Raw genomic sequence first — 27,847 nt, 5'->3', positions numbered from 1 at the left:
GCCGGGAGCCTCCTACTCGCCTAGCAGCCAGTGGAAGCGACGTGCGCCTTCCCGCCGGCGGAGGAGTCCGCGCCCCCCGCCCTGCGCGCTGCGGCCCCGTCAGCGCGGCCCCGCGGGGTGGCTCCAGGACACGGCGGGGCGGGGGCGAGGCTGCTGCGCGCCCCCGCGGCAGGAGCCCTCCACCAGCCAATCGGAAGTCTCCTTTCAGTTGCCGAGCGGCGCCCCGCGGGCCTGCCCGGCGCAGGGCGTGGCCTGGCGGTGACGCTACGCCCAGATGTTGTCCCAGGCCGCGCCCCCGAGGGGGTCCGGGCGACTCCGAGCAGCGGTACGGGGAGCGCTCACTCTACTGTCACCGCGCAATGGAGGGGCTGGGGACGCCGCCGCCTTATTATACCACCTTCTGGAGAAAACAGCATTAAGTCAGACTGCGAGCGATAAGCTGCCAGTGCCAGGGTCTGCCTGCTCTTCGCGCTCTCTACCGCTGGACTTCAGCGCCTTCGGATTCAGGGGCAAGCTGGGTGTGATCGTCACGAGCAAAGTGTGGGCTTGATGGCTGCTAAGTCAGCCTTTACTTCTACGGAGAGATCCTAAGAAATAAAAGAGGGGAAAATCTGCTAGCATTAACCTTTTTTTCGAAAAGGGAAAGAGCACTGTTGTAGGTTGGTTGGTTGTTGTTGTCGGTTTTTTTTCTCTTCTGTTTGGATTTCGTTTTAAACTTATGAAAGATGGCAGCAGCAGCATATGTGGATCATTTTGCAGCAGAGTGCCTTGTTTCCATGTCCAGTCGTGCTATTATCCATAGCCCCAAAGGGAAGCCTGATCCCCAACCTGATGCAGCAATACCCCCTTCATCAAATGAAGATAAGCGAGAAGTCAGAGAAACGGGGAAAGACAATGGATCATCCTTACTTGTGGTAGCTAGCATTCTAGCAGATCTGAACCAGCATGTCCCAAACTCACCCACTCGGAGGACGGAAAAAACGGACACCTTTGGTATCACAGAACAAATACACATTTCTATGGCTCCTAAGGAGTTGGAGGAAGAAAGTGTGTCTTCGGCTGGTAAGCGTGGAGGAGGAAGAGCAGCCACACCTACTGGCCTGGCTGCAGTAACTGAGCCAAGCCTCAGACAAAAGAACAAACGCACGAGAAGCTGGACTGACCCTGGATCACCCCAGAAAAAGCACAAATGCCACTATGTGGGGTGTGAAAAAGTTTATGGCAAATCTTCCCATCTTAAAGCTCATCTAAGGACCCACACAGGTTAGTTAAAATCCAGCCAGAGATGTATTTGTTACAGCTTGGTAATTAATGTTGAAAAAACAAAACTAAACAAACTTGTATTTGGCCACCATTATGATTACACCTCTTGGAACTCGAGCTTGGGAAAACCAAACAACAACAAGAAAAAAAAAAACCCCAACTCTCTGGGAATAAACCCTTACAGGGCACAGATTCAAAGCTAACGTTGCCCTTTCTTATTACTGAACGTCACAGAGAATGGCGTGTGGGTCATCCGTGCGGATTGTACCAAGCTGTAATTTCTAGCTTCTTGTTGGATGCATCTGCTGCTTCCCTTTCCAATGCTTCTTTCCCTCCCCCATCTACTTTTTCTTATCCCATGCTTTACACCAGCTTATCACTTCCCATGCAAAGCATCAAGACTCTTGGTATTTTAAAATTAAATATTTTAGAGGCACCTAAATGACTGTGTCTGTTTCTTTCTTTAGCAGACACTTGTGTGAAAGCTAGAGTAGGCAGGAAAGCAGATGAGAGGTTGAACGTGAGTCATAAGGAGACATTTATAATGAACGTACAGAGAGGAGAACATGGGCAGTCTCAAAAAAAGCTTTTGGCAGTTAGGCGTAACTCACTCCAAACCAAAAAACACTTGAATGCAAACACCAACTTGTTCTGATCAGTGTTTAGTGATTACTTACTGGTGAAGATGTATCTGCCCAGTCTTTTGTAACTACTGTAACTTATGAGACATAGGAAACGTGGAAATCTTGTAAGCAGTCCATGTCAAGGTTATGCACTGCAAGCATTAAGAGGGCCATCTTGAAACAGACCCTATGGCATGCCAGGCCTTGAGCCTCTGGCTGATGCTGGGGAACAGGATGGCTGCCAGTCAGACAGGCAGCACCAAAAATTGAAGAGACCGATCTCTGCTGAAGGCACTGATCATACGGTGAGACAGCACACTGACTGGAGCAGCCCTGTACAAGCTGTTCCATTGAGGAATTTTGGCTAATAAATTAGCTTTTAAGATCTTTGGTCAGTTCACTTATAGAGAGCCTCAGAACTAGAAAGAGAAGAAAAAAAGAACCTCAGAACTAAACATGACTTCGTGGCTCCTGAACAGTTTTAGCTCAAGGTTGGCAGCCTCACCCACTCCAGCCATACTTCCTCAGCGTGCCTTTTCCTGCTGCCTTCCCAAGATAAAGCAAGAGCCCTTCTAAATTGAGGCTATGTTTCACTGTGTGGGAGAGAAGAAAGCCCCATCAAGTTTGAGCATATGGGTGGACAATCCCCCGTGCCACACAGCCAAAGGAACAGCATGTTCCTGGCACTCCAGGCAGTCTGCCCTGCTTTGCACTGTGTAACTGCTTTTTGCCTCCCTGGGAGTTACGCGGAAAAGGTGCTTCCACTTGGCTTGCAGGGAATTATCTCCATTAATTTTCAGTTCTTGTGCTTTCTTATTGCTGCTGTTTGCCATTGTCCTAAAAGTGAAAGATAAATTTGGCAATGCTTTTAGGGTCCAAAACCAACTACAGACCTTAGAAGGGGAGCTCCTTTCCCTGATAAAGAGCGAAGGGCTGTGCATGCCCGACGTGCGGGGAGAGGCGAGGGAGGGCAGGGCCGCTGGGGAGTGCCGCTCCGGGCTGCCGGCTGCGCCGAGTCATTCGGGGACGCTGGCTTGCCTCCAATTTCTCTCTGTTTTTTTTTCGTTTCCTCCTCCTCCTTTTTTTTTTTTTTTTTTTTTTTAACTCTTCATTTCCTGTATATTCTCTGGGTCTGTAGGGCTTAATGGGCTGTTGTAGCCAATGGCGCTGAGAGAAGACAGCGTGTGCATGTCTGTGAGAGCTAGAGGAAGGGACTGCTTTTGCCCTGGGAGTGGCAGGACCCTCGGGGACTACAGTTTCTTTGTTGGTTTTTTTTTTTGCATCTCCGATGTCTGTGTGGGAAGCATTAAACAAATCTGCCAAGTTTCCCTCCTCACTGGCAACAGGTCTGTCTCTGTTTGGACTGAGTTTTAAACAGGCTAAAATGTCTCTTAGTCCTCTTGCAGAATGTTTCCTAAGGTGTTTGATTTTTTTTTTTCTTCAAAATAAATTGTGACAAGCTTGAAAAAAGCTTTCATGACACTCCCTAGAAGCAAAGCTAACAGAACAAGCTATAACTTCCTAGACTGGCAAATGTTTGTTTTTACAAAGCACATAATGGAGTTTACTGATTTAGAACAACAGCTTTGGGTCTTCTCTGCTTTCCAGTGGTCTTGAACTAATAGAGTAACCTGTATACATTAGTCTGCCCATCTGTCAAATGGATAGGGTAATGGCTGTCCACCTCACCAAGCAGTGGTGGAAGTACCCCAAGTACACAAAGGTGCTTTAAACAGCTTCCCCAGTAACTCCCAAACCTGTTTACTAAGAAACAATCCAAAACTTCCGTGGAGTGGAACTTCTTCCATATGCAGTATGACTAGATGAACTGGTATTTAGGGGTGAACTGAATGCTAAGAATGGTCCTGCAGGCTAGAAGATACTGATGATAGTGCAAAGTATAATTTGAATAGTACAATTTATGACCTGCTTTAGAAACTTGCTCATCACTGTCTGCTACTTTGCCTAGAAACCTAAGGCATCGCTCTTCATGCTTGGAGGAAGGGTAGACTAGAACATTGAGCTTACGCTGTGGCAAAGAGGTATAGGACCTTCCAAGTGCTATTGGGTCAAATCCATCCCAAATTTGTACGGCCTGATATTGGGTGCTATTTTCCAGCTGTTTGATACCTTGTGTGAAATACTTTTGATATAGCCAGATCTCAGTGCTCTAATGACCAAAGCAAAAACCATAGTGCAAAGGATGCTAGCTATAGTATTTAGAGCAGAAGAAACAGGATGGAACAGCCAAGGAAGCACGTGTGCCTTTAGTCATATAAAATCATAGAATCATAGAATCATAGAATCATAGAATCAACCAGGTTGGAAGAGACCTCCAAGATCATCCAGTCCAACCTATCACCCAGCCCTAACCAATCAACTAGACCATGGCACTAAGTGCCTCATCCAGTCTTTTCCTGAAGACCCCCAGGGACGGTGTCTCCACCACCTCCCTGGGCAGCCCATTCCAATGGGAAATCACTCTCTCTGTGAAGAACTTCTTCTTAATATCCAGCCTATACCTACCCTGGCACAACTCGAGACTGTGTCCCCTTGTTCTATTGCTGGTTACCTGGGAGAAGAGGCCACCCCCCACCTGGCTACAATGCCCCTTCAGGTAGTTGTAGACAGTAATAAGATCACCCCTGAGCCTCCTCTTCTCCAGGCTAAACAGGCCCTGCTCCAAGTATAATGTTTTAGAATGAAGCTCTCTATTAGAACAGAATGTGATAGAGCAATCCACCCTTTCTTGTGTTTGGTACACTAGCAGTTGTGCTAGCTCACCTTTATGAATGCTTCAGCTTTATTAAACTGAAAAAGACTTGAAACAGGCACAAAACATTAGTTTAATCATTAGAATATTTGCTGTTCCCTTCACCAGGGTTCAAACCCTTCCCCTCACCCTATGTTTCTTTGCATGTTTATGTTTTCAACCCTACTCTCTCACTGAATGTCCTGGAGTTCAACATGATCATCAACCACAAAGCCCTTGAAGTTTTAATGTTTACCAGAAGGTTATATTTAGTGTCAGTGGGTAGATGTCAAGCCCAAATGCTTTTCCACTGAGGTTCCCGTGGCTCTCAGAAGCTGTGTTATGATCCACAGATGCAGCACCCATTTTGTCCCAAGCTATATTGATCCTAACTGATACACAAATTTTGCTGGCACAACAGTTTTAAAGATCCTCTTTACTCCTGACAAAACACCTAACCATAAAGGACTTTCAACAAATCACTTACATAAAAAAGCTCTAAGCAAGTTTTCATCACAGAGTCACTAGGAAGGTTTGGCAAGTCCCTGGAGTCACTGGAAACCAAGTTCGATGCACCAGTGGGAAGAGAGAGACAGTGCATAGCCTAACAGCCACCTGCAGGCTACAATCTCATAAAGCATTGCCCAGGTCTGCTGTGTTCTGAGAAGTTATAGAGGGTCCAAACACACTGAACTATACTGCATATTTATATGTAGAAAAAAACCCCAACTGAATTTTGGGCAAGGATTGCAAGAATCCTGTGTATTAAAGTCATTCCTCTCCGCCCCCAATTCACTGTGACCTCTCAAGCTTTTAGTCATCCTCATTAGCATACCACCATGAATGCACAGAAAACACAAAATCAACCTTAATTTAATCCCATTGAAACGTCCTTCTAGACTTACTAGTTCTATGCACTAAGCAGTACGTCATAACACAGAAACAGCTTTTCAGTCATCAGAACCAAATGTTTGTGCAAATTAGCATAAGCTAAGGAGATGTGGGCACCAGTCTCAATCTGGAGTCTTATTTTAATAGAAGATTACAAGGAGAAACTTCATCTAATGTCTCCTCTACCGTTCCAGAAAGCAGAGGGGAACAAGGCTGCAGATCTCCTTTGTGTAGAGCAGGATGAAATGAGTGGGTACCACTAGTTTAGTCTATCCTCTGAGCTGCCAGTTGTGCTATTCTGGATGTCAGGACTGAATGTGAAGCTGTGCTCCCTCTGAAGAGGATGCCAGAGGAAATTGAAAAGGCCTTTCCCCAGTGCTAATTTCCCACAGGCAAGAGTACAGACTAAATGGATTTGGCCCTCTGCATGTCGCTCAGCAATTCCAGTTCTAGTGGCAGTTTTTAACTTCTTGTGTTTTAGTTAGAAACAACTAGCTAGCTCTGCACACCTAACTGACTATCTTCAGCATACACCCAGATGATCAAAAAGATCCAGGGTGTCTTGTGGTTTTTTGTGTCCCATAATGCTCTTCTGCTCCTTCTCCTCTCTTTGCTGACTGCATCAAATCTTCTCTCTAAAGCTTTCCTCTGAGATGGGCTCAAATGTCAGAGCACCTTCAGATGGCAATCTTATGAAATAATTGTCTTTCCAGCCTGGTCCATAAGCAGTTAAGTAGCTCAGCAGCCTGCTCCTGTGCTTTTCTGACAACCATCACACTGATGGTCTCAAGTATCTTTTAATAGGCATGTATTTTTATAAACAGTACAAAACTACAAAGCACTGCTTTTGTTTGCTCTGAAAGAGCTCTACAACTCCTTCCTTACTTCCTCTAAGAAAGTTTCAACACATTAAATGAGTCAGTTGGAAACAAAAAAACTTCATGTACATCCCTGCTAAGTCCTCACCCTAACATGCAATTCAGAAGAATAAACTCATTAATCAGAAGTGCTGATCCTAAACCTGGATCTACGTTTGCTGAAGACAACAAATAAGCAGCATATATACTACAGGTCTTCTACTGTTAAAGTCTTAGAAATATGTACAGAGCATCAATTTTGTAGAAGACCAAGCAAGTTTTAAACCTTTTACATGTCTTCAAAAGGGGTTGAAGTCAGGAAGAAAGTACTCCTACCTACTCATTTTACCTGGCTGGTTCATCATTCAGTAAAGGATTCAGTTAATTCAGCTGCAGAAGAGTTAGGCTTAAGGTTGCATGGAGAATCCATTTCGCTGACAACACTGGTCCAGTACGAACAATGTGAGTCCAGTAGTAGTAGCTACAAGAGAACTAAGCCTCTTGATTTTTGCACATTTTTGTTTTCTTTAAAAGCCTTCTGCACCTTCCTTGCCATCCTTTTTGTCCTGTCTTTATGGAGACAGTAGTCCTGCAGAAGTTACAGAAATAAAGCTTCCAGTAACAATTAACATAGTTTAGGCATCGTAACTAAAAAGCCTTTAAAGCAAAGCTGTACTTAGCCATTATCATAACTGTGATGGAGAGAGGGCCTGCTACAAAAACACTGTCTTCTTTTTCCCTCTTCATCACTGTCTTTGAAACAGGTAGAATTGGCAGAGTGAAAGATTCTCTCCATAATTTCTGCACCCTTTTCCCTCTGTTTGCTTTTGCTTGAATGAGGAGGGAAGAGAAAGATGATCTGTTTAAAAGTCAAAAGAGCATTGCTTTGAATCTGAGTGATACTTAGGGTTGTGTTGTGTGGCACTGAAAAAAATGATCAAATAAACCAAGAAAAAAAAAAAGAGAAAGAAAATGAAACCAATTGTGACTTCCACAATTCTTTGGAAAACACAATTTGCTGAGACCAAGATAATTACTGAGTCAAGTCTATCTTGGGCAGTGAGTTGTCAACCTGTGATCTTACTGTAGTTGAGTACAGGGTGATTAACAAAAAAAATCCCAACTACAGCATTGCTGTTTCAGTCAATGTTACTCACAGAATATAGTGTTCAGGGACTTCCTTTCCTACACGGTGACATTTTTTGTTACCTAGTGGAAAATAACTTCTCTTTTCACACTTTTTACCAACCGTGTTCCTTTTAGCAGTGAGGTGGTACTCAGGTCCAGTGTACCTAGACCTATTAATATTGGAGGTGGTGAGTATGGATGGATCACCTTCCAGTTGTTCTCATCTTAGCCACTGGTAGCAGCACTTTGCTTTTCAGGAGCAAGACATACGTCTTCCAGACAGGAGTAAACTATCAAATAAGGTTTTTTAATGAATGGAAGATTGCAAGTGATAGCTGTGCTTGTATTAGAAATTAATCATAGCCTATAGCAAAACTATTCTAAATTATCAGTAGAATTTTTCCCGCAGTAGCACATAGTTCTCTGTGGGGCACTGGAAAGTATTTGTATGTGACGTGAGCTCTGCATAAACAAATCTTTTGTTAAACTGGAGTTCTTCACGAAACAAACGTAAGACTGGAATTCATCTGAAAGGAAGGCAGCTTTAACCATTTAAAATACAACTGTTGCATTGTGTTATTGTCTGGCTGAACATGGTTATGGCACGTCTAAGAGCAGAAACCTGGAATGTGTTTATATTGGACATGTGGTTTCTAGTTCTGTTTTATAAGTTAAGCATGTTCCAACTTCCCCTCCGCCCCCTTCCAATCTTGGATCAGCTGTTTGGAAGTCAGTGCTGACAGAGACAGAAAAAAATACTCTGCTGTTCAAATGGAGGACAATCTTTGAAGGGTCCTTTCTGTAGGATTTCTATAGGTATACTTTTTTTCTTTTGTTACCCACTTGGTTTCTATTAGGTAGATTCGCATGGGCAGTGAGATCATTATCTTGCTGTGTTCAGCTGAACAATAGTTAGACAATGTGGGTTATTTAAGTGCAGGCACTGAAGTCAGACACACATATCCTGTATTTTTCAGGTCTTGCAGATTCAGCAGATCTTACAGTGCCTCTGCTTAATATAAAAGTTTTTAAAAGTTCAGAGTGCCACTGTTGTAATTACTGGCAGAAAAATGACCTCAGAAGGTTGTGGGCTTTTGTTGTTTTTTGTTGTTTTGTTTTGTTTTTTCTTCAACCATAACATAAAAAGCATTTACTAACCAGGAACTTGGCACAAGGCAAATGGGATTAAAGTGAGCATATCCTGAAATGACCTCTAGTGCAAGGAAAAGATATTCTGTAATCAGTTACAGCACTTCTGTAATGCTCTCAGGAATTGCAAGCAAAACACTAGTGACTGGGTATCTGTTGACATTGCAACCAATGGATCAGTAAGCTATCTCAGATTTACTGCCCACATTTCTACCAGACTGCTCTCTGTTATTCCATTACATGAGTTTCTGGAATAAAGGCACCTGAAAAAAACCACGAGAGCACTGTGTTGCCACTGCAAGTTTTGCATCTATTTGCTTCAGTCCTGCAGCCATCTAGAGTATCCCTGCACAGCAAATACGTGAGCAGAATGGTTGTGTGGCTTTTGTTGCCTTTGACAGTAGTTTTTAAATTTGCTAAGGAGAGTTAACTCCAGACCAAGATCAGCTGAGGTATAGTAGTAAAAAAGGACCTACTGGGTTTTTTTAACTGAACAGCTGTCAGTATTTCCACTAGAGGAACTTAGAGTGGAGCCAGCTGAGAAGCGTTAGAACAGGACGACCCAGTCTATCTTCAGATGTTTCCTGCAAAATTTTGCTGAAATGGTAAGCTGTTTGTTATTAGATCAGACAAATAGTTGGTTTGCAATCTGAGGATAAGGAAATGAAATTACTGTGCTACAGATTTACATAGTAGACCAGGGCTGTACAGATTCTTACAAAACCTCACTGCCTATGGTGGTTTCCTGTTCTCTTAATGTTTAGGATCCTGCTGTAACAAATATAAACCAGGGATGCTGCTAAAATCTCACCGACCCACAGACTAATTCTCATTGCATATTTTAGGGGATTACTGAATTTAAATCTTCAATTTCTTCTAAATGCCAACAGAAGAAAATCATTTGACGCTTCTGGTGATTGATATCTTTTCAAAGACCAATGTGAATTGTGGCAGCATTCCTACCCATGCGTGTGAAACTTTTAGTAGCACACTGAAAGCCCCTCTAAGTTAATGGAAATTTCCATATGATGTATGGATGTCCACACAAGCAGTGCCAAAAAAATGTTGGCAGATGACCAGTCTTATTTTATAAAGAAATCCAGTACGTTTTTTAAATTCTGAGAACATGGCCAAAATAAAAGAGAATTTCTTAGACACCCCAGAGGATTACATGTCTGTCAGGGTTCTCACTGATACACTTTTTTTCCCCTTTGTGCAGAGATGTATAGTATTTGCACCTTCTGTTTCTCCCATCTTTCAAAATTCCTGGAAGCAACTGAATTCTTTGCACTAACGTTTTAGAAATAGTCTTTCTCAGATTGGCAACTTGTGCACCAAATTCTCTCTTAAATAGAAATGTAAGCAAATGCCCTTGCATAGTATTATTAGCATAAATACACCTGTAAGAAATGGATTTGGAAGATAATTTTTTTTCAATAAATGGCTGAAAAGATGTAGCCTTTGATCATGGAATAAAGTAATTGCATAGCATGGGTTTAATAGATGCTATGGTATAGACTTTATCGCTAGGTAATCGCCTCCCATTTGACTTAAAATATACTCTGTCACTGTCCCTAATAAGAAAACATTTGAATCTGTTTTAAGCATAGAAGTTTGTGTTGCATTTGGAAAGAACCCACTTGCTTTCCCCACCACCTGCACATATAGTAAGCACTGCATTAATAATACATGTAAAGATGCTTTGGCACAATTAAAGATCACTTATGGTGAGCCCTTCATGATCTGTTTGGCCTAGATAGATTATCTCAGCACTGCACAAACAGTGGAAGATCCTCCCTCTCCTCACTATTTCCAGCTCTTACCTGCTCTCTAGAATAGCAAATAGTGTGAAAAAGAAGTTTTCAAAGGGCAGACAGGTGTGATAGCTGCCTGCATTTGTGCAAGGTCCAATGCAGTAACTTTAAGAGGAGAAATGTCACAATTCGTAACAGTGAGCTTTAACAGATACTGCTGAAGGTATTTTAGTGTTTGACATTTGTCTGGTGTTCAGAACCATTGCTTCATTGTCAGACTTATCTGTGGTACAGGTCCCACATAATCTGCAAACTCTTAAATCCAGAGAACAGTTGAAGAGAATTGTGGTGTGTATACCACAAATACCTGTTTAAAATGATTAAAGGAAAAGGGAACTCTACCCATACATATCAGTTCCTTTGTAATTTTGACACAATACTTAATGAAAGACCTGCAGAAGCACAGGTACGCTAGTGGGAGTGTAGCTGGATGTTGCTGGAACACAATGCTGCTCATAGTGTGTTCTACTACAGTTGTATTCCAAAGCTTTCTTAACATACCATCTGCAAGTGAGTTCATCTATCACACAAGAGCAGGTAAATATCTGCACTGAAAGGCTCTTTCACCATTCTTCTACTTTTTTCTTCTAGCTTGAGTGAGGTTTGTTGTGTTGGCCTTTGCTTTCAGTCTGTGGGGCAATACCATCTTATTGACCAAATGAGACACAAGATAAGACAGCATATGTTGGAGCTTGGAGTTTAAATGTAGAAGTCTGAGTTGTTTTAATTAACAAGTCTCATCGATTACTTTTGGAGAATGAGATGGTCCAACAGGTAACAATGTTATCTTTGCTGTATTAAGCAAACATTGTACAACAGCTGGTAGAAATGCTTTACTATGAACCTTGTCCCAGACTTCTACAACTGAGAAACATACAGATGAAATGTGTTTAGGAACATGATTGTCAGATACCTTATACTGTCTAAGGTGATAATTTATAAAGCTCTCATTATATACTGCAGAGACAAAGCTGTAATGAGAAACAGCTTTTAAACACTGCCTGTCAAAGTACAGATGTTCAGTGTTTTCTAAGCAAAGTTTCAAGCAATCCCAAAAGGGGACACAAACCCCACAAAAAAAAAACAACAGAACATTTTGTCATTGTTTCTTACCCTGGCTTCAGTGTACAGAATTGACAAATGCTTCTGGTAAACAGTGTGGACTAAGCAAACCTTAATTTTCTCTCCAAGTCTGAACTCTCACCTGACTCACACCAAACCATTTGCTAACACTGCTTGCTGGTGAAAAGCCACGTAGAACTCACCTGCTCTGTCTGCATTTCTGCACGTGAGGTTTTTCTGCAGTGTTGCCTCTGGAGAAATCAATTAGCGCTGACCTTTTCAAACCAACAGAATCGCTGTAATGAAACACTACTGTAAAGCTCCTTTTCTCTTCCTCATCACTTAAAATGAGATTGTTTAATAGGCCACTGCTAATTCCTGGAATTTATAGGGCTGCATAACATAAAAAATAAAATCTTAGTTCAGCTTTTAGGATAATAATAAGGATTTCAGTACTTTGCTCCCTGTTAGTCTAACATCAAACTTCTCAGTGAAAGAGTCCTTCTCTTTTGTCTTTATCTTGACTGGTGTTCTTATAAACTGTTTACAGGATCATAATTCCATTTTTAATGCAATCAATTACTCCCTTTTGAACGTACAAATGACTAGATTATTTTTTGGCACCACACAAAAAATCATTTCCCCTCCCTTTTTTCTGCCATTAAGAACCTGTAGGGTACAAGAAAGTTCTGAGTGGCTGCTGTCTGGCTGGTGCTTTGCTTTTGTGGTGAACTCTTGGAAAAGCAGCTATTCTTTTTGAGGATCCATCATCAGTACCCTGCTTTATGTTGCTAAGATTAGCACTTGTGAGCAAATTGCAGACTATTTTGGAAAAGCATGTGACACCTGTGCTGAACTTTCGTGCATATGTTTGCTTTAAAGCTTCTTTCCATCTCTGGTCTTGCGTATAGCATACCACTGGACACATCTAAGTTACACTTTACATTTCTGCATTAGACGTATATGCTGTAAACTGCATGCAACCACTGTTTGCAGTGTAACTGTTTTCTCAACTAAGTAGTGGTAAAGAGGCTGTAGCACTCTCATGGGTGCTCTGCAAGTTCTGTTGGTCCCTTCAGGAAGAAATGATGGTGCTAGCATGCTTTTCATGAGTACATTTGTTGCAGTTTCAAGGACAAACAGTAAAAATAACAGCAGCTTCTACCTCACAACTGTTTTTCACTTGGAAATCAGACCACCTTTGAGTTTTAAAAAATACTAATATTTTTTAAATATAGAAATGGTCCTTAGTTCCTAAGTCAAGTTTGTTTGACTCTTTTAAGTATAAAAGAGGCCACTGCATTTTACAATGTGTACGGAACTCCACCAACAAGCTAGTAGTTAGTGAATAATCAACTCTAATCCTTCCAACTTCTGTGTTACTTTCTTGTGTCTAGATCCTTCTAACATATATTAAGGCATGGGAACAGGCTCTAGCTGCCTCACCAAGAGTGACAAATTTATTCTAAGAGCATTTACAGCCATGAGTAATTGAACAAAGGGGTTACATTGAAAAGGTGATTTACAAATGTGCATCTATGGGCACGCAGATTGCATTGTGTATACAGCCTTGCAGTGCTGAAGTGATCTGTCACCTGCAAAAAATGGTAAGGACATACCTGTTTGTGCTCAGTGTAATGATGTTGTATTTGCCCTAAGACTAAGTTTTTGCTCGTTTCTCCAGTGTTCCACAAGAGTAACAGTCCTAAGCTTGAGCTGTAAAAACTTTTCAAAAGAAAGTAAAAACAGGTTTCAAAGAACTGGCTGAAATTCAAGGTCAAAGTACTTCGTGCATCATGTCTTTTGTAGGAATAATAAACTGTCCTGCTTGGCACCATGAGGCTGCAGCTTCAATAGTCAGATCATCTCAATCCCCTAAGTCAGTATATAACACAAGTCATAAAGTTGCAATTCCTGTTTTCTTTGGTTTTATTTACAGTCACTCTGTTGTAAGAGAGCCTGCTGATTACTCAAGTTTATGAACCTTCTGCATACTGGAGTTCCTGGATCTCAGCCTGAGATTACCCAATGCTAGGAATATAGACAGGAAGTCAGGTTCATATAATTTTGTAGTTCCCAGATTTAGGAATAGATTGACTAGTAGTCCAAATGAAAATAAGAGCAGCTGGGACCTTCTATGACCTTTTTCAAAGTAAAAATTATGTCTTCTGCATTGGATTATGGAGGTAACCTGCAGTCTTACATGGCTGGGCTATCTTTTAGACTGTCACAACAAGAGTTTAAAGCAACGTGTGTTTCCTTTTCTAGCTCACGTAACTTTTCCATCGCAGGAAGTGTCCCCTGAAAAATCTTTGGCCAGAATAAAATCCTGTATATTGCAGTATATTTCATTTGCTTCTCTGCTTTGGACATGCAAAGTGTGATCATCTAGTTTCCTGCATGTACAAGGAAGGAGATGCCCCATCTCAAAGAGCCTGGAAGGCCTGCAGGTTCCCTCTCTTCACTCCAAAGAGCAGGCCTGCTAGAGAGTAGACCTGCTCACTTCTTAAAAGAAGTGGTGTAGTAGAGCATGAATAAATGTGTCTGATGCACTAGTAATTCATGTTTTGGCAAGTATTAGGAATCTGTCTACTACAACTTTTCTGCCTTTACAGCACCTGCATTTTTTACCTGATTTATATGACCTGCACAATTCAGAGTCTGCTATGAAATCACTTGCACAGTAAGATGATGTACATGTCAAGAAGCTTTTAAAGTACTTATGGAGAAAATGGTGGCTGCTAGGCAGCCTTTCTGGCATGACTCATGTGTACAAACCGCATTCTGTAGTGACACATAACTGCTTTTAGCACTAGACTCTTACGTAAAGGCAAGAAATGAAGACATAGGTGTGGCATGCAAGGAAAAACAGTTATAGCTGGTTAAGAGGCCATGCTTCTATATGTGTATGATTTGGCAAATTTCAATACAGTAAAGATCTAGTAAAGATCTTCCTGTTTGAAAAAGGCAAGTATTCAAAGTAGTATTTCCTATAGGAAAAAGGAGTCCAGTTGATTTCTCTATATGAGTATATGACGAGAGTCATGTCAAAAGTAGAGAGAGGCATTTTCAAAGTTCTGTATACCAAGATGCCCTTGTCAAAGCTGCCTTTGGAAGCTTTGGAACAGATAGTAGCTTTCCAGTTATGTTTCACATTTACAGTCATACTCAGATAAATGGCTCCTGACTCCTCCACAACCACATACTTAATTCATTCACTTCCAGCACTCACCATGGCCTCTCTCCTACACCATGACCCCACACATCGGATGCAACTGGTGAGGCCAGTCTCCCTAGTGACCCTGCACCCAGCTGTCCTCCACAGTGATCATAAAACATGGGAGAGACTGACAGAGCAGAGCTGCACCTAGGCTCAGTTAATACCACGGGTGTTAATGTTCAGAGGGACAGTGCTTTAGCAGTGATGCTCCTCCACTGCAGTCCAGTAAAACAGCCTCTCTTCTGTCACAGGATGTGCTGGGGAGATGCAAAATAACTGGAAAGGTGTTGTCAGAATAGGGGATAGAAATGAGACTTGCAAGAGTTGAGTGTTGAACTTGCAAATACTGTCTTTTGCAAAAATGGACCTGCTTTAAAAGAGAGCACATTAGAATATGAGTACAACTGTTAAAGAATCTGATTCCATTATTGACAGCAAAACCCTGGATCCTGGTTCAGACAGGATGTGTAGCTTCACAGGCTGGACAGAAGATTCTTTTGAGGCATATGCAATGTATTTATGCATTTACACTTTGAAATGGTAGCTGCCTGATGTCAACCAACAGATTTACTTATTGATTGTTAGCCTATAAAACTAGTCTCTAGAGCTGTCTGTTCCCTAAAGATGCATGCTGCATATGGTTAGGGGTTGATGCTGCTTATAAACAACTTCAGCACCACCTTGCTCTCTGGCACAAGTATTCATCTTGAATATGAATAAAAGTAAGAGGAAATTCCCACTCCCTCTGTCCTCCATACAGTTGCAATAAACTCTCAGTATCAGATTTTTCCCTTGGCTTTACAGCTTTAGCTGTTTTTACAAATGCTGAAGTCCCAAGTTTCATGCATACTGTGCCACTATGAGGTTGTTGATTAAACAGTTCAAAAGTTCAGCAAGCGAAATGTCATAGTTAAAGCCAAAGACAACTTTACTAAATCTGTTTGCTTAGCCCCTAACAAACTGAAATCTCATCCTGTCCCCAAATCCTGGGAGATGCTGTACACAGAAAACGTCACAACTTACCCGCAGTGTCCATTCGTGCCAAAGTATGTGGACTTCAGTTGGAGGGAGCTGACATTCAACATCTTCTAAAATTCAGATAAATAAAGCACAGGTTTCAGTTTAGATGAATAGTCCTTTAGTCTGTTATTTCACATAGCAGGATGACCTTTCATTAATTGGATAAGCTTTGCTTTTACAAGCACTCTTCTGTTTTTAGTAGAATAGAATAATAAAAAAATCACTGATGTGTCAACAAAGAAAAGACTGATTCATGGGGCCAGATGATTCCTTCTTTGCAGTTATTCATGCAGGTGCTGGGTAAAGATCATGTAAGCAGTGCTTCTCAATTACAGTATGAAATCACCCACAATTCTTACCAGATTAATATAATTCATCATTAACTATTCAATCGATTTCACACTTAAAATAGCAAAATTGTCATACCAGAGATCAGGAGCATGACCTTGCAATTTTTTATGAAAGCCAACACAAGAATTATTTGAGAGGAGGAGTTCCATTGAAAGCAGTCTAAATTACCATGTTCATTGTACAGAGAGGGATGGTTTGTGATGTTTGGTTTGATTTCAAACATTCTTGCAATACAAACATCTTCATGTTCAAAGTTTTAGGTTTGGTCTAACTTTTAAGTTCTTACCTCCCACAATGACCAGAGCTCAGATAAATTTAAACTTTAGACCATCTAAGTAAGCAAAGTAGAATTCTCCATCTAGATAAAAGTATTTTCAGATAGGGAAGGAAAACCTTTGGGTTCTTAGAAGAACAAGAAATAACCTGTGTCCCACACTGAGGGGTGAGGAAAGATAGGTCATCATGTTGATCAGAAAAGAAGCACAGTTATTTGTGGAGTTACATGCACAAGAAAATCTCTAGGGAAGCAGTTGTGACATTTAGAGGCCATTACCTTGCATTTTTGGTCCTGCCATATGACCCATAAGTATCTACGGGTGAATTCAGCTACACACAGAATTTCTCTGTAAAGACCACATTTTGGGGAGTGAATGGCTTGACAGTTAGGCTGTCATTTCTGTTGGGATGTAATCTTAGATTTCAACAAGAGATAGCAGAGATTGGAAGGAGAGAGAGAAGTGTCCTGTAGTGGGCATGCAGTCTTTGTTTTGCACTGTGAGAGTGGGCTGGAGAAAGACAGTATGCCAAGGAGTATAATATTCTAGAGCTCCCATGGAGCTGCAAACAGTCAGGCATGTGATCTGGAGCTGTTTTGAGTTTGAAGAGCGGGCTGGGCAACAGAGTGAGCAATTTGAAGTATCATGGCAGCAATTTTTAATGGAAACTTCGTGTTTCTGTTGGTACCTTAAGTACACATTCCCTTTAGACACATTTGGGTCAGTTGTATCATCTGTGGATAAGATTCTTTCCTCTCCTGGAGAAGGGAGAATCAAGTCTGGGGAGTTTTCTTTCTTGGCTTCAGTTACTGTCTGCATAACATTTTCATTAATCACTTTATTTGCTCTAGCACAGGACGAGTGGTACAGCTGAAATCATCAGCTTGTAGCAGACAACAACTCATCATACTAGCGTGCTAGAACAGAAGTAGCACAAGACCGCAAATGCGTGACCGAGATCTCAGCCCAGCACATGTATTCATCAGGTCCACGTGATTGCTTTCCTTTTCAAGTTTTAACTGGCTAAACCCACTGTTTATTATTTTGCACATTTGGAGAGCCTTTAATTTCTTGTCACTTTAAGTGGTTTGAATTGGCTTGTCAACATGGCAGAAAAGAAGACAATCCCATGAACCTCAGTGATGTTAGTCTCTATTACAAGAGGCCAGACTTCTCTGGCTTATACTGAAGACATAAACTTTGTATGTTAGGAATTAAACAACAAGTTTTTGGGTCAAGGCAAGAATTCTAGACTGAAATTCCTTTGCTGGGGTGATGCAATAGGTCAGATTTGCTGATTAGCACTTACATTTTTTGGTCATGCAAACCCAGTACTCTTTTGAAGTATGTTCATTAAAAAGTATAGCTGACCAAATAGAAAGGGGAAAAAAAATCCCCCATCTTTCAGTTTTGTCAATCAGTAATACCTGATTTATGGTGGGTTTTAAGTTTATATTTTATTCACAATTGAGGTTTCAATAATCATCTTTCTTTCTTGCATTTATTGACGTGAGCAGAACAAATTAGAGAAGTAAGGCAATTAAAGGGCTACTGTACTAGGTCTCAGAGTCCCCCTCTTTTAAGAGTCTGATACTTCAATGTGGTTTGGAAATGACACATAGCTAAGATGCATCTTGCTCTCCCCAGAATTCATCACTTCATCATTTCAACAGAACACAGTTTAATTATCTTACATTTAAGTGTAACATCAAAGGGTCAGCTATTGATCTCCATTCCTGGAACAAGCCGCAGGAGAGACAAAATCAAGTGGAAGTTGCAGCTCTTTTAAATTAGGGGCATTTCAGCTATTTTACTGAACACTTGGATTTAATGTCTCAGATAAGAGAGGATGCAGTTTTAGTCCTACTGAGCAGAAATTACATCCAGCAATTGCAAGTGCTTAGCTTTGACAGAAACCCCAACATTTATATTGTTTTGGTTTAGAACATAAGCATTTCTTGACGCTGAGGTTGGTTATTTCCATTTTTCAAGAGCTCAGCCTGTCACTGGTACTCAGTAAAAGAGCTTTACTCACAGATTCCAGCAGCAGAGGGAAAAATGCTGCTTTTAGAATAGGCTATGGCAAAAGTCCAGGCAAACAAAGGCACTGCACTTCACAGAAGCACATTCAATAGAATTATTGCTGTGGGGCAGACAAGCTCCCTTCTAGTTTGCACACTCATATAGACATAGAAGTTGCCTCTGCTAGGGTAGGATGAGTTTCCAGACTCATGGCTATCTTATTGCTTCAGACGTTCCTCTTTTCTTAGATGTGTGTGTGTGGGGGGGGGGGGGGGGGGTGTGTCTCCATTTGTTGTGTGTCAGAATGTATGGGAAAGAGAGTGAGATGGTGAATGTTAAACTTTTTGACAGAATCAACAAAAGAGCAGCATTAGGTAACAGTGATAAATGCATACAGAACTGTAAGGAGATTTATGCCTTACCTTTGAAATTGCAGGCATTGTAAACACCATCTCATGGAATTGTGTAACGTGGCCATTTTTGTGGCTGAGAGATGCCTTTTTACAAGGTAGCTGAGGTTTTGATTGCTCACAGTTTTACAGGCTAAGAGGTAATGATGCACTGATTTAAAGTGCAGTCACACAGCAAGACTACAGCAAATGTGACAGAAAAGACTTCACTGACCAATAATCTTCTATGAAGAACAGAACTATATGTCAGTTAAATCTGGCAAATCTAGCAATCAGGAGATATAAAGTGAGAACTAAGCAGGAGTCAAACAGGAGTTAACGGTGTAGGCAGAAAATGACTTAGTAAAGAGAACGGGTTCAAATTTCAGATTCTTAATTCACGGTGCAAAACTTGGGGGTATTTTAGAAGAGCTGTTCTACAGAAGCCCACACAGAGCAGTTCAGCTTGGGCATCCCACTTTGAAAAGGGATTCAGTAAAGCCATGGATGCATATTTTAAACAACAGAAAGATTATGAGATGGAGTGTCCTGGAAAAAAAAGATTAAAAAAAAAAAAAAGCCTAAAAAGGCTAGAATGAGTCTGCCTTGGCAAAAGCAAAGCAAATGTGGCTGATAAAAACACAGTAAAGTTACTGAAATTATTCTAAACTGAGATTTAAGACATTATTAGTGAGTTTGAAACACAGGCCTTGAATATTATGGATAGAATGTCATCTGTTTAGGAAACAAGAGTGAGTGGTAATATTTTAAAGGATCAGATAGCTGCATGGAACATACCAAACAAGTTACTTTTTTTTGTTGGGTGTATCTGACTGTGGTTAAGGCTAGGGGAGGAATTTTACACTGCTTAGACTTCTCTAGCATTGTAGCCATTATCCTTAGAGTATCTGAATGTGTGGTCATTTGCTATTTGAGTTGTTCTGGTTAGCTGTGGTGACAGAGATAAATCACACCCTGTAATCTGTGCTCCCAGATGGAGCAATACAAAAGCTTCAGAGCAACCAGCAACACACATTCACTTAAAATATAAATCTGCTACTTGGAAAGTCATTCTTTGAGAAGTATGCAAATATATCTAAGTAACTCAATGAAAATATTAAGGTGCAGAAAATAAACCAGTGATTGAAATAATGGATATTTTGGTTGTTGCTGTAGCTTCGGCTCAGCAGTCATTTCCTGTGCTTGCAGGAAACAGAAGTTCCAGTAGTTTATCAATTTAATCACTGAATTTGTTAAGATTTAAATTAAAATACTCACAGTTTGAAATGAAGTTGTACTTGATGCATGGGTCTGTGCCTCCTGGAAATCTGAGAACTTCAGTTCCTAAAAAAAGGCCACATCTCAGATAATGAAAATAGGAGGAATAAGCATGCTTCTGCCAGCAGATACTAATGCAACCTATCTCCTTCTTGCTGTGTCCCAGCATCTAATAACTTGGCCTGAAGCTTTTCTTGCATTTGGATGTTTGTACCACACTCCCATATTTCTGGTGTCTAGTAATGGCTAGATTTGCCCTATAACTTTTCTTTCCACTGAGAACACTACTATAATGTCCTTAGTTTCCTGGAACTAGTCAAGCTTAACATTGCTGAATTCTCTACCTCTATTAGATATGGTTGAAGGTAGTCGAGACATTGAAATGCTGCTGGACAGGTGCACAAAAGTGACTGCAAAAAACCATGATCACATTTGTCTTGTTTGATTATGAAACTAAAACCTGAAAATAATTAAATCTAACTGGTTTCAATTTATAGGCATTTGGAATGGTGAGACTGTGGGGCTTTGGACTATTTTGATCCCTTTTGAAATACTTGATCCAGACAGCATCATTTGTCTACTACCAAAAGCTATATACATTATCATCTCTCACTCAGAAGGTTAAGGACTTGGGTTTTGGGCTATACAAAAGAGGTTGTTTATAAACATGAGAATAACAGTAAGGAAAACCTTCATAACTACATATCAGGGCCACTGAAGGATGCCCTTTTCTCTCTCTTTTGTTAAAATAGAAACCAGTCTCAAGAAACATAGTCTTCTTGGCTGCATGCTTTTTCCCAGGACAGCACTTCCTCTCTTGGAGGAAGGCTGCTTCAGTCACATCTCTGTTTAACTGTCTGCTCCTCATCCTCCCCACCCAGCCAATCTGTGTTTCCAAGTATACCCTTAATTATGCATATGGAAATGTAAAAATTAATATAAAAGTAGCACATTCAGGTTTGTAGTCTGTTTTCCTAACTACATACGATGCTGTTCTGCAGAGCAGCAAAACAGATTGAAGAACACAGAAAACTACTTCTGGTTTTACAGGCACTCATGGAATTTCCAGGGTACAAATTTCTTTGTTACTGTGTGACCTCAGCATATGCTTGAATCTGTGAACAGAAGCTGTGCAGAGCTACTACATGGGCTAAATGGAAAACAATATCCCCAGATACCTGGTTGGTCTTAATACTCTTACCTGTAGGGCAGTGAATATCATGTTTCAAATTGTTCAGATACAACTGCCTAATCTTTATACTGTAGTTCTGGAAATGGCCAAATGTTTGGTGTCACAGGCGTGTCAACCTCTTTTGGCATTCCAGACACTAGTAGGTTATTTTTTAACTATGCTTAGGCCTACACAGCATTTCTTTTTTAATGCTGGCTATAATACAGGTGAATTGGTGAAACAGAAAGCAGATTATTCCAGGGTTTGTACAAGAGTGTCACTGTAAGGTGACACTGAAAGGTGTTTTAACACGGAAAAAACACTGAAAGGTGGTTTTAAAAGTATATGTGGATTGAGGTATAGTCAAGACTGCAGTAAAAATACAGTACAAAACAAGCTCAATAGACATCAGATCTGGTTGTACCATCTCTGTAGTTTATGTTTCCCATAACTACATAGATGCCTCAATATATAAAATGATTAACAACTAGAGATTGATACAAAGGAGCTTTATATAATATAAGAACAGGCTGGCTCTACTTGCTTCTGAATCCCTTCCAGCAAGAGAGATGCCTTTTTTTGTTTGTTTATTTGTTTGTTTGCTTTAAATGCTGTTTCTATAGCTCAGGCAACTCTGCATCCCTTTTGCAGTCTGCTCTGGCAGACAGTATAAGCAGCATGAGTAGCAAGATCTGTGCCACTGAAATCAATTCAGACATCAGTGCACCTGACTGATTCAGCTCTCACCTGCTTTCAAATCAGTGAGCACTGCAAGTTCCTTAACAGAGCTTTACAGGCATTTTTACTTAGGACTGGGTGGAGTTCCAGAAGCAGCAAAAAATATTCCTCTGTGTATAATTTTCAGTTAATATCAGTTTAATCTAAACCTTGGAGGTGATATTGTTTAAAACTGTCATAAAAATATTTCACAACATTCCTTATGTTTCAAAGGCATCTCTTGCCTGTCTCTGAAGGCTAAAGAAGCCTGAGCTGCTTTTTGATTCCCTTATTTTCAAGTATCTTTATCTTTTGGAGACTTGCCTCTCTTTGAGACCTGCTAGTAATGCTCACAAAGCATGAAGCTATTGCCACTGCTAAGACATAACATTGAGACTTTCACATATTGGATGTTTCCTGTCATATTTAAGATATTTAACAACATTTCCCTATTAATTTACAGAATCAAATTCTGCAGTCATTGTGTGAAGGTAAAATTATGACCAGCATTGCCTAAAATGGAGCTTGAAATCCTTCTTGTGTTGTGTATAGCCACTTTAATGGTGAAAACTCTGTGTTGAGTACATGTCCATGGGTTACTGCTTATGCAAGAAAGTTGTACTGTGGCTCCATGTTCCCTAATGAGATTTGGCAATCAAGTCATATAATCTCTCATTCTTTTGATTGCTTTACTGCTGGTAAAAGGACATTTATATAACTTACCTGCATAGCAAAACGCTTCCTGTCTGTTTGAGAGATGAGACTGATGACAGACTGTGGATTTCCATGTGTGGTTTTGGAGCTGCAGCTAAGTCTTGTCTTAATTAATACCCTGCAGCAGCTTTGTTCTAGACTGTGTACTAATTTTTATATGAACAATTATGACTTTCCTATCTTCACACAAGGCATCCAGCATTTCCTCACAATACAACTTTTCTTTGAGTTGGTATTGCTAAACCTCAACAAAGCTGGGAAGCACTCTAGGGAACTTGCTACCACTGTTAGGCTGATGGCAGCTGTCAGAGATTGCATGGAGGAGAAAAACACTTAGCAAAGAAGCACAAGGCAACTATCAAGAAGATACCGAATCAAGACTAGGGCAAACTGAGGGGAAAATATAGTTCCTAGGAAGGAAGACAACAGTAGAGAAATAGTGGAAGAAAGGCCACATTTTCTTTGGCTCACCGCCCAAATTGTCACCACTATCAACAACATCAAATCAGACACGTGAGGAGGAACCTTCAGATCTGATGGGCAGTACGGAAAGAGAGCAACAAGTTGTGCAAAACCCTCATCACCTGACTGTCAGTGCAGGGTAACACAGATCTTAGACAATTCCACTCCAGAACTACTTCCCTCACTAGGGACAGCCCTGTCATGCCTGCTGCAGGCTACCAAATGCTAGATACAGAATTAGAAGACAGTTGAAACAAAACAAAACAAGCCATGCTAGCTAATCAGCAGAAAAGGTACCCTTTTCTTTCTGCTTCATGATGTCAGTGGCAGAAGCAGACATGGCAAATTAACTTTTGCCTTCTGTGTGTGCAGGCAATAATTTCAGGGGACAGTCCTGCTTCAGTTGCTGGTATCATTGTAATCAAAACAAACACAGAAAATGGGCACCGGAAACACCCAAAGGTCATTGCTGCACCAAAAAAATGATGCCATGGCTCAGGGATAAGAAACTTTGACTCTGCAGGCCAGACCTAGATGCCAGATCACATTTTATTGCCCTTCTTCCCAGAATCCTCACAGATCTGTATGTGTTGTATGACCAAAGCACGGGGAGAAAGACTACTGAATGTGGCCACGCAGGAGGGATGTCTAGCTTGTCCCACCACAGCCAGCAATGTGTCTCACAATGGATAACTGGGTACCTGACAAACAGACAAAGTGTTTTTGTTACCCATTTGCGTCCCATTTCTGTCAGCAGACTGACAGTTTGCAGGAGAAGGTGGAGGAGGACACTGAATGGTTTTGCATGGGGTGTTTTAAACTGATGCAACTATATCCATTAGACCAGTTGTTGTTGGGTTTATTGTTAAAAAACATTTGCGTGGCTCTAAAATTTTTAGGCTTTAGTTCAGGCAAAGCAAACTTCCTCCTAGCTGCCTTTTGTGGATCACTTTCTCCAGGGGGATTATTTATTGATTTATTTATTTATTGTTTGGTGCAGTGTGTGGAGAATTTGTATTTCTTATTTTGGTACAGAATTGTTATAGCTCTCTGGGCTCCCTGAACTGGCTATTCAACATTAGAAAGATTCAGATTAGTGCAACAGGGAGTTATAAAAATTATAACAAAAAAAAAGAAAAGTCTATTCATAAAAGATTAAGATGTTTCAGATTAGTAACAAATGAAGAATATGTGAGCTTCAAACTCATGAAGAACCAAACCAATATGAAGAAGTAGACAACAGCACATCTAATGATTTGATATTTTAGTTTTTAACAAATGGAGACTCTAAGGAGGAAATAAAAAGTAAAAGTTGCTGACAGCTACGTAGCACATCAGCGAGGAAGCTGGGAATATACTCCAGACACCTGTCTGTCTGTGACCTGTGTTCACCTCTAGTGCTTGAGCTTCTCAAGGCTGCACATCCACCACTGCACCCAAGTGTTGGCCTCTAGCACAGCCATGAAATAGCACAAGCATCTGTCCCTGTGAGAGGCATTCTCCATGTCTGAGATCAGCTAAGAAGGGCATCAGGTCAACAGACTGCTGTTTCTTTGAGCTTATTGGTCCTGTCTTAAGTGTAACAAGTCAAGGGTTTTAGATTAGCTATTGATAGAAGGTTGCTACCTTCCATGTGGCATATTGTTCAAGTACAGTGCTCCCTGCCTCACTTCTAAATGAGATTTAAGACAGGGAACATAAGAAACCATAGTACCTTGTAGCAAATGCAGAACACAGAAGCATGGCTGTGGAGAATACAAGTCAGCCTCGTATCCAGTGCCTCAATACTGGCGCAGTGCATTTGCACCATAATGGTTTTTATTAAATAGCCAAAGAGAAAGATTTCATCACACCTTCTGAACTTCAACTTTGAGTCAGACAGACACAGGGACAGCTTGGAGGAGTAAGTGAATATTCCATGCAGGTCAATACAGGTATTGTCAAAGTCCAGAAGTAAAGGCCAGTGGACTACAAGAGATGTGAAAAGTAACATCCAGGAAAAGGACTGGGAGCCCAGCATCCCTGAAGGTCTAGTTATCAAACATGGTATCACTAGTTCTACTCACGGTCCTTTTCAACGGGTTGGAATAGCACAGTAGCTTTCTCTCATGCAGAGAAGAACACTTTCTCCATCCAGTTAGTTCCAAGTGGCACCTGCTTTGCTCCCAACCTTTTCATTCTAACTTCAGCATACAATGCCTGCCTTGAAGGCACTGCTCTCCTTTCTAATTGTGCTGTGCTTGCTTCCTGCAGGTGAACGGCCTTTTGAGTGCAACTGGCAAGGATGCAACAAGAAGTTTGCTCGCTCGGACGAGCTGGCCCGCCATTACCGCACCCACACTGGAGAAAAGAAGTTCAGCTGCCCTCTCTGCGAGAAGCGCTTCATGCGCTCCGACCACCTGACAAAGCACGCCCGGCGCCATGCCAACTTCCACCCCAGCATGCTCAAGAGGCGAAGTGGGAGCAGCTCGAGAACAGGCTCTGTCAGTGACTACAGCCGCTCAGATGCCTCAAGCCCAACAATCAGCCCCGCCAGCTCCCCATAGTCCTACCTGCACTGGATGTCAGCACTTTGCCTCTTAATACCTAACATGGAGTTTTGGTTGTGTTGCACACATGGAAAAAACTCTGTCGCTTCCCCTCCTCAGTTCCCCACCTCCCTTTTTTAAAACAAAATCAGTAAAGAGCTGCCTCCCACTGCAATTTCCAGTCAGATTGTCTTTACCCAACCACATGAGTGGCTAATTCTAACCTCATGGACAGACAGACTTATGTGATACTCTTAGTGACTCCTGCTGTCTCAATATTTCATACATTTTTCAACCATTTACAGATCCCTTTGATTATTCTTTGTAAGAAAATGAGAAAATCTATAAAAAAGAGAAAGACCCCCACTTAGTTCACCTCAGGTGTCCAAGTAGTTTTGTAAGACCGGATTGCACAACACGAGCATACATACACTTAGAAATCAACTGTGTTGGATTGTGTCCCCCTTCTCCTTTCTCAGGGATGGATATTTATGTTACACAATAACTACAGTGAAGACACACCCTAACTGCAGCCTTACTCTGCAAATATATTTGCACTCAGAAGCTTCTTTGTTAGGTTCTTTCACACACTGGGGAAAACTTAAAAAAACCAAACAATACAAACCACAAAGCAGTACTGGAATGTAGTGCCAGACTCTCCCACTGTTTGTTTGCCTGATAATATACCTGCATTGGGGAGTGTCCAAACAGCAGTCTTGTCTGTCTTCAAGCTGCCCTTGTGCTCTTTTGTATCAAGTCGTCTTTTCGCTTCATGCTGAAGATGCTCCAAAAGCAACTCCCAATTGCAAAAATCTCTGTGAGGTTGACAAACTTGTTTGTTTCATGCTAGATAAAATTCGGAGAAAAAGCAATTCTAAACAAGATGCCTTAAGTAAAAAGCCTAAATCACGAGGAAACATTTACACTGGGCAACATTGTATTCAAGATGGCATGGAAGCTCCGAGGTATTTCGTTGTCACTCTTTCCAAGTTGTTAAGCTACCTGCACTGCCTCTTCAGTATGGGACCAACAGAATATTCAAATCAAACCACACTGACTTGAACAATTTTCTCTATTCCTTTTTTGTTTTCCTTTTCTTGTTAAATGAACCGTGGAATTAGCACAGCTGAACCAATGCCCAGCAAAAGGTTTATCGAGGTACTTACCTACTGTACAGCTGTATCCCTGCAAGACAAATTGGTTAAGACATAGTTTCTGTGTCCTTCTGCATCACAGTTGTGGTCACTGATTGAAGGAAGCAAAGTCGTAAGGTATCTTCTGACTGGAAAAATAAAACAGGCATTTTGCAGTTTAAAAAGAAAGTCATTTTAGCTGAGCACTGCTACGAGTTTCTCAAAAGTACACCCACCAGCAGGTGTTCTCATGCTTCATGGCAAAAAGGGAATCTTGGCTAGTTTTCACATATTTGACACTAGAAGGTAGATTTGTGGTTCATATGGTAGAAATCATAGCAAAATACCAGGAGCATTGTGACATACTGGAGACCTTGCTGGCAGCAAATACACTTTCCTTGGTTCAGCTGGGTCTGATGGTGCGTGTTACGAATTCAGGTCCTTTTGATTCTGGAATTTTGGGGGTTTTCTTGTTTTTTCTGTAAGGTATAAGTGCAGTTAAGTGTAGCATGTTACAAAGAAACTCTCTGTGCCAAACCTGCCGTTTGATAGCAAGTGAATGCCTCCAGATTCCAAATGAACATGCATCCTACTTGCTGCTTTTCATCGATCCAATATTGCAAGTCTTTCTTGTACTGTATATTAACTGTGAGAAGCTAATATACATTTCCTAGTAGTTTCATAGGTACTTCCAGAATATTTACATTATTCCCAATACTATGCATTCTATTAGTTCTATGGATAAATACTCTAAGACAGTTCAAAGTGCAGGTAATTTCAGCATTTTTTCATTTTCTCCAGATTTTCACCTCTATAGAGAGAACCGTTCTTCCCTTTTGAAATGGAAGTCATGAGGCACAATTCTACTGTTTCATTTCACAGATATGAAGGAACTTTGTAAGCTTTTTATGAGACCACAAATATTGTTGTTTGTGTGATGAGCTTCCTAACCACTCTGAATTGAGAGAAAGCTAGATCTGTGCCTCCACAGATTTCCTTTTTTCCTTTTTTTTCCCCTTTGTTGGTTT

At 41.0% G+C, this 27,847-nt stretch overlaps 1 protein-coding gene and 1 long non-coding RNA gene across 2 annotated transcripts in view; one reads left to right on the top strand and one right to left on the bottom strand.

Moving 5' to 3' along the window:
• Positions 1-318, bottom strand: part of LOC135182889 (uncharacterized) — a 47,019-nt gene extending 46,701 nt beyond the window's left edge. Inside the window, exon 1 of the long non-coding RNA XR_010305334.1 lies at positions 21-318. This is a non-coding gene — a long non-coding RNA (uncharacterized LOC135182889). The remainder of the gene's footprint in view (positions 1-20) is intronic.
• Positions 237-27,847, top strand: KLF13 (KLF transcription factor 13). Its single transcript, XM_064157455.1, has 2 exons — positions 237-1,263; positions 25,412-27,847. The coding sequence occupies exons 1-2, from the start codon at positions 726-728 to the stop codon at positions 25,702-25,704; spliced, it is 831 nt and encodes a 276-aa protein (XP_064013525.1). The 5' UTR covers positions 237-725; the 3' UTR covers positions 25,705-27,847.

This window comes from Pogoniulus pusillus, chromosome 17, assembly GCF_015220805.1.
Source record: "Pogoniulus pusillus isolate bPogPus1 chromosome 17, bPogPus1.pri, whole genome shotgun sequence".
Lineage (NCBI taxonomy): Eukaryota > Metazoa > Chordata > Aves > Piciformes > Lybiidae > Pogoniulus > Pogoniulus pusillus.
This window is presented reverse-complemented; position numbering and strand designations above follow the sequence as displayed.

Bases quoted from the DNA above. Each gene is read 5' to 3' on its own strand.
- KLF13 (XM_064157455.1), top strand. From the start codon at position 726: ATGGCAGCAGCAGCATATGTGGATCATTTTGCAGCAGAGTGCCTTGTT. The intron at 1,264-25,411 runs GTTAGTTAAAAT...TGCTTCCTGCAG, and splicing joins TCATCTAAGGACCCACACAG to GTGAACGGCCTTTTGAGTGC.